Consider the following 12,681-nt stretch of genomic DNA (forward strand, 5'->3'; position numbering starts at 1 on the left):
GGATTAAGGCAAAAGGTTAACTTAGGGTCTACTCAAAATGGCTTCTCACACAGATCGTAATCTCATTACTTACTAATTACAAGTATTTTCAGTAGCATAAAACTCAGTTTAACTCATATTGTCGATTTACTGTGAAGAATATAATGTATTTGACTGTGGGTTGAAAAAAGTCAACACTACATCAAGGTGTTGGTTGCTAAGTCAAAATATCTTTTTCTTAGAATTGTCTTTCCAAAATTAAGGCGTGTCCTCCATGATGTAGCGTCTTATAAAGCGTAAAATACGGCACTTTTCCTTCAGGGCCTAGTGCAGTAGCTATGGATAATGTATAGTAATTGCTCTGATGAGGTTATATAATTCACGAATATCCTTATTTCCTTATTTTCACGGTTAAGTTCAGGAATACAGCATGAATGTTAATTTTTAACGAGATTTCATAAAGTGTGAAAACGTGTATAGCGACAAACGTTCCTTTATCGATTTTTACGCCATTGTTACATATTTATATGTGTGACATTAGGTAAGAACTACATCCAGTGTAAGAGAGGGATACATAACAGGCAGGTGTTGTAGTTGACATATAATTTCGTTTAACATACAGGTTCTCACTACGAATGAACGTTTCTTAAAGAGACACATACAGACAAGTCCTCTCTCTCTCTACATTTAAAAACACAAACAAATCTTTTCTCTACATTAAACTATTTAAATCGTAATTGTTTTCTCTCTTAATAATTATCACCATACGTTATAAAACTTCAGTTTTTCTTAATACTGGTCTTCTGTTCAACATCAAACGTACACACGTGAAGTATTGGTGAGCAAAGAATCTCAAATATCTCCCCGTTGAACAGTTAGTGATAGAAAGGTGTGTAGAGAGGCTAGTGGGTGCCAATGTAACCTTGGATGGTAGGTCGTTTGTGAAAGCCCATTAACGTTGTCACTGCATGAAACTTTAATAGCCCATAATGGGTAAAGGTAATCCAGTGCAAGTACTTCGACGATCTCTGAGAAAATAGTTTCTTTGAAAATTGTGGTTTAATGTACTCGTTGATATCAGTGATGAGAGCATTACCTACATGATTTAGTTCTGTAAACAGAGCCCAGAAACAGTCGAGAGGCGTTGAATTATCACTGATGTCAGTATGTACACAGGATCACACTGAGTTATCACTGATGTCAGTATGTACACAGGATCACACTGAGTTATCAATGATGTCAGTATGTACACTAGAATCATGTTGAGTTATCAATGATGTCAGTATGTACACCATAATCACGTTGGGTTATCAATGATGTCAGTATGTACACTAGAATCACGTTGAGTTATCACTGATGTCAGTATGTACACTAGAATCACGTTGAGTTATCACTGATGTCAGTATGTACACCATAATCACGTTGAGTTATCACTGATGTCAGTATGTACACCATAATCACGTTGAGTTATCAATGGTGTCAGTATGTACACTAGAATCACGTTGAGTTATCACTGATGTCAGTATGTACACCATAATCACGTTGAGTTATCACTGATGTCAGTATGTACACCATAATCACGTTGAGTTATGAATGATGTCAGTATGTACACTAGAATCACGTTGAGTTATCACTGATGTCAGTATGTACACCATAATCACGTTGAGTTATCACTGATGTCAGTATGTACACCATAATCACGTTGACTTACCATTGGTAATAGTATGTACACCAGGATTATTTTGCTTATAATATGGTGTTCATCAAAATTAAGAAATTCCACTTTTTATACGAAAATCTTAGCCCTAGTGTTGAAAATACGAAGTACTAATATTGTTACATTTTAAAATGTAAAATCGTTTTATGTGCACTAAACGTTTTAGTACCTATTTCATTTATTTACTTCGGGTGCACAGAAGGTTAATGAGTACCTACATAACCATATTTTGTTTAATATTCAAATTGTTCATGGATTTATCACTAGAAGGAGTTCTTAACAAAGGGGAATACAACAAAATTATTGTACTATTTTCATGTACCACTGTGGGACAGCGGTAAATTTACGGACTTACAACGCGAAAACTCGCGATGGACATAGCAAATAGCCAAGTGTAACTTTGCCCTAAAACATACAATTATTTTCATTATCTAATTTAATGTTAGAATTAGCGTTACGTTATTTCTTTGAATTTTAGTTGCGAGGGCAGATATGTTGTCATTTTAGTGCTAAGCAAACAACTGGCTATCTTCCCTCTTCCCACCACAGGGTGTGTGTGTGTGTTTTCTTATAGCAGAGCCACATTGGGCTATTTGCTGAACCGAACGAGGGGAATCGAACCCCTGATTTTAGCGTATAAATCCGTAGACTTACTACTGTACTAGCGGAGGGCCCCACCGCAGGGTATAGAGTCCATGATTTTAATGTAATATATAAAAAAATTGGCCAAGAAAAGTTTACTTTTATCTACTGCCAGTTTAATGTTACTATTTTTTTTCCACACGAGTAAAGAAATTTGGTTAAAACAAATTAAAATATATTAATCTGATATTGATATAAAATTGCGTTAATTGTAACCATGCAATAACCTCGGTTTGAGTTTTGGCATTATAAACTGCTGAAGCGCCTCCTAGTGGTCATTGTTTGAGTTTTCGCATTAAGAATTGTTGAAACACCTTCTAGTAATCAGCGTAACCATTAGATACTCGTAGGGGCACCTTTAAACTTAACCTACCTTAATTATGTTGTCTTTAACTTTTAGTAATATAATAAGATTGACTGGTGAAATTAATGGATAAAATTAATATTTATTTGACTCAATCCCTAAATGTTCCTCGGTAGTGATGCTTCTTTACACAGAGACAACATGATCACTTACTTTCTCCTGGTGTCCAGCCTCGTGTCGAACTGTTTTACGCTTCTTCTGCATTGAAAATCCTTGTTGTTGCTTTCCTTGTTCTAGATTTGGTCTAAACAGAGAAAGAAAAGAAATGAAAAAATCCATTAAAACGTTGTCCGCCTTTAACTGTTCTTGTAAAGAGAAAAATAACGACTTTCAAACTTTGTTTTGAGTTTAGAATTTTCAACTGCTTTTTTTTTTTTTCAAAGATTCAGTCTTTCCTTGAGTAAAATAGTCACATCAGCTAGAAATACACGATATTCTATTTTTTAATGTTAACTATTTCAACAATGAAATAAAAATTCGAACGTTTTATAAACGGTGATATATGTATGAGCTATATTATAAACTTTGGTTATGACAGTATAGATCTATGTTTGATTAAACTTTTCTTCCTGAAGATAGTATACATTTAGGTTATTATAGTGATAGTGAAGGTATATGCCTTGGTTATATTATAAACATTTCATGATAATGACGGTATACATCTAGGTTATATTATGAACATTTCATGATAATGATAGTATACATGTAATCGATATAAAAGATAGTGCGTCACGTTTGAATTCTCGAAATATGTGAGTCATAAAAGTGAAAATGCATTTATCCAGATAAAATAGATCGAGTAATGTTTGTCTATTATGATGTTAGTGATAGGGGTGCAAGAAGTTGTGAAACCTTATAAGTGTAGTGAGTGTTGGTATAATACACTCAAAGGGAAGACGTAACTTGAAAGTAAAAATATTGATTCAATCTTAAATTTAAATCCTTTCTGAATTAAGCTATTTTCTGTTATGTCACTAACGTTTTCAAAATACTTTTATCAACAGACTATAAATTAAGAAATCAACAAATAATCTGGTTTTGTTATCTATACATTTCATTCTATACTTTCAGTACACAGACTAACAACAATACTAAGTTATACATTTGTTGCTGAATAACATCACGCAGTAGCCATTGTTGGAATGTGCAGTTAAGAAAAAGCACTGTTATATATATATATAAAGTTGTTAATCTAATTTATTTTCACTTATAATTATTATATAAATACACTACGAATTTATTTCATGAATTATCTCACAAAATAACTTATCGACGTTTTCCTGCCTTCACTGTGCTTTTCTGGCGCTATGAGGATCAATTTTGACTTCACAAAATTTATTTAGTTCAGTTAGGGTAAAGCATGGAGTGATGGTGGTAGTACTTGCCCCGTCATTTGTTACGGGCTATACGCTAGTTTATATTTATATCCCCGAACAAACATGAGAACGTAAAGTATACAGTGCACGCAATTCGGAATTATAGCCTTAAAGGTTCAGTTAGATGGCGCTGTAACTGAATGTGGAGCATGGAGAATCTATATTATTAAAATTAAGCTTTTTGACTTACAAACGTGATTGTGCCTTTTTTTATTGGAGCTTAAATGTTAGGTACATCGAAGACTAGTGCAGATTAAAATTAATATTAACTATTCCATCAACTGTTATCTGAACATGTAAGTTGTTCTTGTAAACCCCTTCCCCCCGGAAGTTATGTGGTAAGTCTATGAGCTTATAACGCTAAACCTGGTGGGTACAGATTTGTGTAGCTTCGTGCTTAATAAGAAACAAAGAAAATTATAGCAACATCTGGTGGAAAATGTTTAAACGTGAGCTTTTAGTTAAGATTAGTTAATATTTATTTTTAAATAATTCAACATATTTGCTGTTTAAGTAATTCAAGATAGCAACGAAAATATATAGATATTTTAAAAATACGCGAAAACAAAAATGGAATCAATTTTACTATTCTTCATTGAAGATTTGAATACCAATTCTACTGTAGAGGAAACCTCCAGCAGGGAGCAGCGCAGCGTGCTCAGCTAAGAAAATAAAATATGAATAGAAAAAACTGCACTGAGTGTGAGTGGCAGCGCAATGGAATCCACCAAAATACTAAAAAAACGAGTTAAAACACGGGAAAATTAAGGCAATACTAATTACAATGAGTGAATTTGGAGATAATTAACTAACAGAGGAAAAATTAATGTCGCAGAAGTAATGAAATAAATGAGACATTTAAGGAACGCGTACATGAAAACTTAGGTGACTTGTGGATAGTGAGTATGAAATTCATTTAAACGTGGATGAAACTAAGTAAATAATAACTGTAAAACTATGTGAATAAAAGAGAGAGGGGAAACACATTTACATAGAAGAATAGTTTATAACATGTGGCAAAAATAACGCAGGAAGCAAGAGAGTAGAGTGAACGTAAAAGCTAGAAGTTTCAAAAAAGAGGTAGTAAAAAATTAGTGGAAACAATTGAACAAAGGAAGGAAAACAAGAGATAGTAAAAATTATTGGAAACAATTGAACTAAGGAAGGAAAACAAGAGATAGTAAAAATCTGTGGAAAGTTTGAATAATCTTATCTTACAATGGATGCAAAAACAAATATGTTAATATATGAAAGATAAGATAGAAATGTAAAGCAGTAAGATAGATCTAAGAAAGGAAGACTATAGAAAGGTTTACGAGGCTAAAGTTCCATACCACAAAGAATATAGGGAGAATTTAGAGTGAAGATAGAGAGAGATTAAATTTAAAATAACAAAGGATAAGTGTGAAGATAGTGAGAGATTATATTGACGATAAGAACAGTTAACAGTGAATATTTTGATAGATTATATTGACGTTAATAAAAATTAAGTGTGAAGACAGCGAGAGATTAGATTGAAGTTAGCAACAGTTAAGAGTGAAGATTGTGATTGGATAGATTAACGTTAACAAAAGTTAAGTGTGAAAATAAGGAGAGATAAAATTAACGATAACAAAATACAAGTGTGAAGATAAGGAGAGATTAGATTAACGTTAACAAAAGTTAAGAGTGAGATAGCTAGAGATTATATTAAAGATAACAAAGGTTAAGAGTGAAGATGATGAGAGATGAGATTAAATTTAACAAAAGTTAAGGGTGAAGATAGAGCGTGAATATAGTAAAGATAGCGATAAAACAGAAAAAAAAATTGAAGAGAGAAAATTATAGAGATAGTGAATAAGGAAATATAATTTATTTAACCGAAAAAATCTGGAGTGAGAAACATCGAGAGAAAGAGAAACTAGTGAATATGAGAATGAAGTGAAATTAAACACGGAGAATTATAAACACAGTGAAAAAAGAGAAATTAAAGTGACTAAGATAGCGAAAGAGGAGTAGGAAAGCGAATAGACTGAAGAAAGAGAGATAGAATGATTAAGGCAGGACGAATCCATGGAGAGTGTTTCAGCTAGATCAGTGGTAGAAAACGACAATAATGGAGCGATGAACATGTTTGATGTAAGCAACAGTTTCTTCGTGTTTAAATACTAGATATTTATGACGAGAAGATGAAGCAATAAATGTTAAGAATACCATTTCGTGAACGAGTTCAGCATTCTGGTGTGTTTCTGTGAGACAACGAACCGACCAATACAAAGATCCGAATGAAATGACTTATAACCACTTCTTCCGTTTCCCAACAAAGGAATGTGGATCCTATTCCGTTATATGTACCATTATCACTCCATTAAATCTCAGAAAGCAGGCTTAGCTGAATATCAAATGGTATATTCAGTCGCCTTCATAAATCATCACGTCTGCGAGATATGTTAGAATGCGGATTATTGCAGAAAATTCGAAAACGCATTTATGTACAGAATCTGCTCGTGGAGCGTTACGATAAATTCAACTATTGACATTATTAATTCAGATAAATGGTCGCTTTCCTACGTCTCAGGGGAAACGAGCGATATATATATATATATATAGAAATAATTCATGCCTTCTGTAAGCCGTTTTTTTTTAAGTTATTCTATACAAAATATTAACTTGTGAGTAAGTCTGGTTTCTAAAGACTTAAATTAGAACATACAGTAATTACAATTGACATGCTCTGATTCACACTTATAGTTCAATTTATGGTTTGCTTATAAAAAAACTAATGACACGATTAACACCGAAAATACAACTATGTTTATCGTATCTCAGCCTGCCTGATGATCCCTGTTATTCAGTGTAAGGCCATTTCAGCACTGGAAATAGCAGCTGTGATGTGTTTTACGTATTATAACACATTTTTCTTTGCATTTATTCCTGACATAGAATATGTAATCCATGTTCCCTTCGTATTGATGGAAACGCCTAATTTTCCTTATTCGCATGAGTTAAATGTGGCCCATTTCTTCAGCGTGCCCGTACCGTGAATCCGAAAATTTATGGGTCACGACTCGTTGCTTATAAAACACGCTATACGTTCCACGCTATAAGAGTTACTGTTAAATACCATTATTCGATCCCAGAAGAGTGACCCAAAAACTGGCGGTGGGTGCTGTTGTTTAGTTGCCTTTCCTCTAATCTTCAGTTTAAAATCAGGGACGGTTATTCGCAAGTAATCTTTATTTAGGTATAATAAATATACCTAAATGTTGACCAATCATACAGTTACATCAATTCCATATCTGAAACACCCCCGTGGCACAGCGGTAAGTCTGCGGACTTACAACGCTAGAAGTCGGATTTCGATATCCCTGGTGGGCACAGCACAGATAACCAACTGCCTAGCTTGTTGCTTAACTGTAAACAAACAATATTCGAAGACTTTTCATATTATTAACCTTTATTTATTGAACTATTTACTCCACTACTAGGATTTCGATTAAGAAGCAAATAACGTGTCATAGGGTTGGAAGGATTATGTGTAAAAATATTGCAACCAAGAAAAACTCTTCCAATACCTGCCATTTACAGCAGTACGTGCTGGCTTCCCAGCGGAAGATCAACGAACACACTTCATGATTCCTATCGCCATCTTCCCTTCTTGGTTAATACTCCTTTTCCCCAGTCTTTTTCTTATTTTCGTCTTCCATATTCCACCTTATTTTTGACGCAACTTTTATTTCTCCATTTCTTTATACACCCAAGTATCTCTTTCCATGTTCAACGTACTCATTTCATTTTATTTTTATTATTTTTTTATGTATTTCTCTTCCTTACAGTTTTTTCTAAACCTTTTTACTTTTCTTCAACAGATTACCTTTAATTTTTAACCCCTTTCTTATATTCATCTCACCCCTCTTCAAATGTTATTTCTTCTGTGCTCCACGATGACGTCATCACTTTTATGTCATTTCATTTTCAGGTCTTCCATGAACTATTTATTTTATCCATTACAGTTTGTTTTCTTGGCCCAGTATGGCCAGTTGGTTGAGAAACTCGATTCGTAATTCGCGGGTTCGAATCCCCATCACACCAAACATACTCGCCCTTTCAGCCATGGGGGCGTTATAATGTGACGGTCAATCCCACTATTCGTTGGCAAAAGAGTAGCCCAAAAGTTGGCGGTGGGTGGTGATGACTAACTTCCCTGTAGTCTTACACTACAAAATTAGGAACGGCTAGCGCAGATAGCCCTCGTCTAACTTTGCGCGAAATTCAAACAAACCATTATTTTCTAGGAGCACGTAATTTTTCTCTGGTGTCTATTTCTTCATTTGTTATTTTTCTGGCTTTACTTATTCATTTTATCCTCTATCCCTCCAAACATTTTTGTATGCACGGCATCTCCGGTCCCACGTTGGTACAGCGATAAGTCTACAGATTTACAATGCTAAAATCAGGGGTTCGATTCCCCCTATGGACTCAGCAGAGAGCCTGATGTGGCTTTGCTATGAGAAAAAACACATCCGTATCCCCGTGTTTAGCCTCCCCACCTTTAAGTTATATCTTCATTTTTTATGAAGTCAAATTTATTTCGACCCAACTATATATATAAATTTCATGTCTTTCCACATCTCTTTCTCCAAACTTTTTACTACTTTATCTCTGTCTTCTACTGCCATTAAACTCCTCATATTTTTCTGATTCAAAAGGGTACCGGACTGCGCTTCTGCCCTTTCGGTCCTGTGACCAGAAATTCGACAACGCAATAAAGTTCACTCTACAATTTGCGGTTGTGAGTGTGTTGTAAAGGTGACAGTCAAATCCTATTGTTAGGTAACACAAGATAGCTCGACAGCTGGCTGAGGGTGTTGTCCCTGTCGACGAGTTGTCTTCCCTTCCCTATATCAGTTCGAAAATAGGAGCAGCTAGCGCAGACAGCCTTTGAGTAGCTTTGTGCGAATATTCAAAAATAAGCCATTTTATTTCTTCTTTTTTATTCATTTCTTCGTTGTTGTTTTTTCTTTTCACATTTGACTAGTTTTTGTTTTTAAATTAGTACATTTTTACAAAGTGAATAAAAAACAATTTTTTTGCAGAATAGGACTTTCTTTCCTTTTCATCCTTCATTTCTCATTCCTTTTCATCCTTCATTTCTTCATTCTAAATTTTCAGCCTCGATATTTTTCTTATCGTTTGCTTATTCCATTCCAGGTCTGAATTTCTCTGATCTAATTTCTCTTCTCTTAACATAGTGTTTTAGACATCAATTTCTCTGTTGTGTTTTACGTTTATTTTATTATTAAGTTATCATTATTCATTAGTTTGTTTGTTTTGAATTTTCGCACAAAGCTACTCGAGGGCTATCTGTGCTAGTCGTCCCTAATTTTGCAGTGTAAGACTAGAGGAAAGGCAGCTAGTCATCACCACCCACCGCCAACTCTTGGGCTACTCTTTTACCAACGAAAAGTGGGATTGACCGTCACATAATAACGCCCCCACGGCTGGGAGGGCGAGCATGTTTAGCGCGACTCGGATGCGAACCCGCGACCCTTAGATTACGAGCGCATGCCTTAACGCGCTCGGCCATGTCGGGCCATTATTCATTAGATAGCAATTTCCTTGTTCCTGAGAACACAAAATTGAAAAATATTTTTGATCCTGAGAATACGAAATGGAAAAATATCGTGGTTCCTTAGATTATAAAATTGCAAAATATCCTTTCTGAGAATACAAAATTCACAAATACACAGCAATTCTGTTATCGCAGCTTCTCATCTTTTCCTTCCAAGGTTCGGTTCACTGAAGTTAGTAAACATGCAGTGCACGTGTTCTCATCCTCAACGGGGTTAAGAGAATTAAGAATTCAAGTGGAAACAAGCTGTTCAAGTTTCACAACATTGAACTATATCTCAGCAGCCTGGGCGTTCAGTAAAACAATGCATGCTTGTCTTGTATCTAGTACCCAATATATCAAGAATGCAGTAGCTAACTTAGCGAACCTACTGGAGAAATTAATCAAGCGAATCATTAGATGAAAGAGAAAATCGATAGGAAGAACACATGCCTAATGAAATATCTACTACAAATTTTATGTTATTGAACTTAACCATAGTATTCTGTAACTGTTTTACGTCTTTTAACTGAATATTTACTTAGAACATGAACACTACAAACGATCTTAAATTAGATAAGCCAAGTTTGGAACGTTCAAGAGCTCGCGTGGGATGCACTCCAAATTGGTCTCGCAAATATTTTCGATTAACCTTCAACATTTACCTGAAGGAACCAATTTAGGAATCAAAGTTTAATACTGTTAAGATGTAATCTTATTCATGAAACAAAATATTTTTTTTATTTAAAGTTATTCCTTTATCCTATTTGAAGATTATATGTGTTTGTGTGATAATATAAAGGTCAAGTAGAGACAGTTCAATTCTCTGTAATCTTAATTTTCACAATCCAAATTCAATTTTAAACTAGCAGAAGGAAGGCTCTATTTATAAACCAAAGGTATGGAAAACAAACAATTCGTCAAATAACACCTTCAAAATCATATAGATTTATTAACCTGTAAATACGTAAAATTTCTAACGCAAAGTTACAAATATTTAAAATATACACGATATTACATTTTTTTTTAAATTTTCTATCAAAGGTCAAACTGAAAATATTATATGTAATGTAGAGATTAATATATTCTTTAATTCGCTGTAATCTTCGCTGTGGACTGGAGTTTTACCTATTCAAAGGTCACCGACTATAATTAATATTATTATTATTAGTAGTATACACAGAATATATATGTGTTACGCATTCATATTTTGTAATAGCTTTATATGATTTGAAACTCATTTCATTTTTTATTCAAAACTCTTTGGCTAAAAAACAAAGACTAGAATCCAGTACCGTTTGGGCCCGGCATGGCCAGGTGGTTAGGACACTTGACTCGTAAGTTCCTTCACACCAAACATGCTCACCATTTCGGCCATGGGGCGTTGCGATTTAACGGTCAATCTTATTATTCGTTGATAAAATAGTAGTCCAAGAGTTTGAAAGGGGTGGTGATGACTAGTTTCCCTCCCTCTAGTCTTTCAATGTTAAATTAGGGACGGCTAGCGCAGATAGCCCTCGTGTAGGTTAGCACGAAATAGAAGAACAAAAAACAAACAAATCGGTACCTTTATCAATCAGAAAAATGTGAAAAGTTTAAAAATCATTAAGCAGAAGACATTAAGTATGTTTAATACAAATCCATTGTGGATTGGGAGATTTATTTCACGTGACCCGTAAAAACTTATACTACAACATAATTTAATATATAGATGCAGTAGCATTGTTTAGGTACAGCAGTTGCGTGTAAACTTGTGATACTGTTAATGGTTTAGGTTCTACGTTCAGGCCTTCTATCAGGGGATCATGTGAAGTTTTCCTACGTTGTGACCTTCTATCAAAAAAATCATTTAAAATATTTTCACGCTTTTACTTTTCATCATACCAGGCATGGCCAGGTGGTTAAGGCACTCAACTCGTAATCTGAGGGTTGCGGGTTCGAATCCCTGTCACTTCAAACATGCTCGCCCTTTCAGTTGGGGGTGCGTTATAACGTGACGATTAATCTCACTATTCGTTGGTAAAAGAGTAGCCCGAGAGTTGGTGCTGGGTGTTGATGACTAGTTGCCTTCCCTCTAGTCTTACACTGCTAAATTGTGGACGGCTAGCGCAGATAGCCCTCGTGTAGCTTTGTGTGAAATTAAAAAACAACAACAAAAAACAAAAGGTTTCATCAGTAGATCGTCCCAAGTCTTCTGACATTACAGACATTTCACAAAGGGTTCATATGAAATATTTCTACGCAGAGGTATTCTGTCTGGAGCCCAAATTGTCTTTTTGAACTTTTGACAATTGTTAAGTTTCGAATAAACACTAAAAACATATTATCATTATCAGGTGTGTCAAGTATAATGTAGTTGATTTGAAACGGAATTCAACTAATCATATAAGGCGTTTCTTTAGAATTATAACCCCTAAAGTCTCTCACTAAACTTACTAACCTTCCAGAAATCACCCAAGTTTAATGTCACCCAGTAGATCAATGGTGAATTTATGGGCTTAAAATGCGAGGGTTCAACGAGTTTCGATTCCTTGTAGTGGAAATTGCTTTGGCTATAGCTTTGCGCTAAAACAAATAAACAAATGCAAGTCTTAGATTTTTCTTTTAATATTCTTGTAGTACCTGAACTAGTGATATTTCTACAATTATCTTTTCTCTCAAAATTTCGTGTTTAAAAAACAGCAAAAAGTTTTTCTTTCTAAATCTCACTGCGTTCCACGAAAGTTTAATGTGGGGAAAGCGATACGTTTACGTACTTATAACGATAAAATCCGGGTTTCGATTACCTGCAGTGGACACAGCAGATTGCTCAATGTGGCTTTGCTGTAAAACAAAGAAAAAACAATAAAGCTTACAGAAGCAAAAACTGTTCATGAGGAGAAAACAAAGTCTAAATCAAGGGTTTATATATTGATTGAATAGAGAAAAATCTTATCTTTTTTGGGATAAATGCCCACTTATCTCCTCTCATGCGCCGAGAAACAGAATCGACAATTTTCGATATGAAATATCT

The 12,681-nt window shown here is 34.6% G+C and overlaps 1 protein-coding gene across 4 annotated transcripts in view; it reads right to left on the reverse strand.

The window, feature by feature from the left end:
* LOC143230540 (uncharacterized) overlaps positions 1 to 12,681 on the reverse strand; it is a 116,457-nt gene that overhangs the window by 26,490 nt on the left and 77,286 nt on the right. For all 4 annotated transcript variants that reach the window (XM_076464291.1, XM_076464290.1, XM_076464288.1 and 1 more), the window contains one exon: positions 2,856 to 2,946. In XM_076464291.1, coding sequence (XP_076320406.1) covers positions 2,856 to 2,946 — 91 coding nt within the window. The remainder of the gene's footprint in view (positions 1 to 2,855; positions 2,947 to 12,681) is intronic.

Source organism: Tachypleus tridentatus, chromosome 10 (assembly GCF_004210375.1).
Source record: "Tachypleus tridentatus isolate NWPU-2018 chromosome 10, ASM421037v1, whole genome shotgun sequence".
Taxonomy (NCBI): domain Eukaryota; kingdom Metazoa; phylum Arthropoda; class Merostomata; order Xiphosura; family Limulidae; genus Tachypleus; species Tachypleus tridentatus.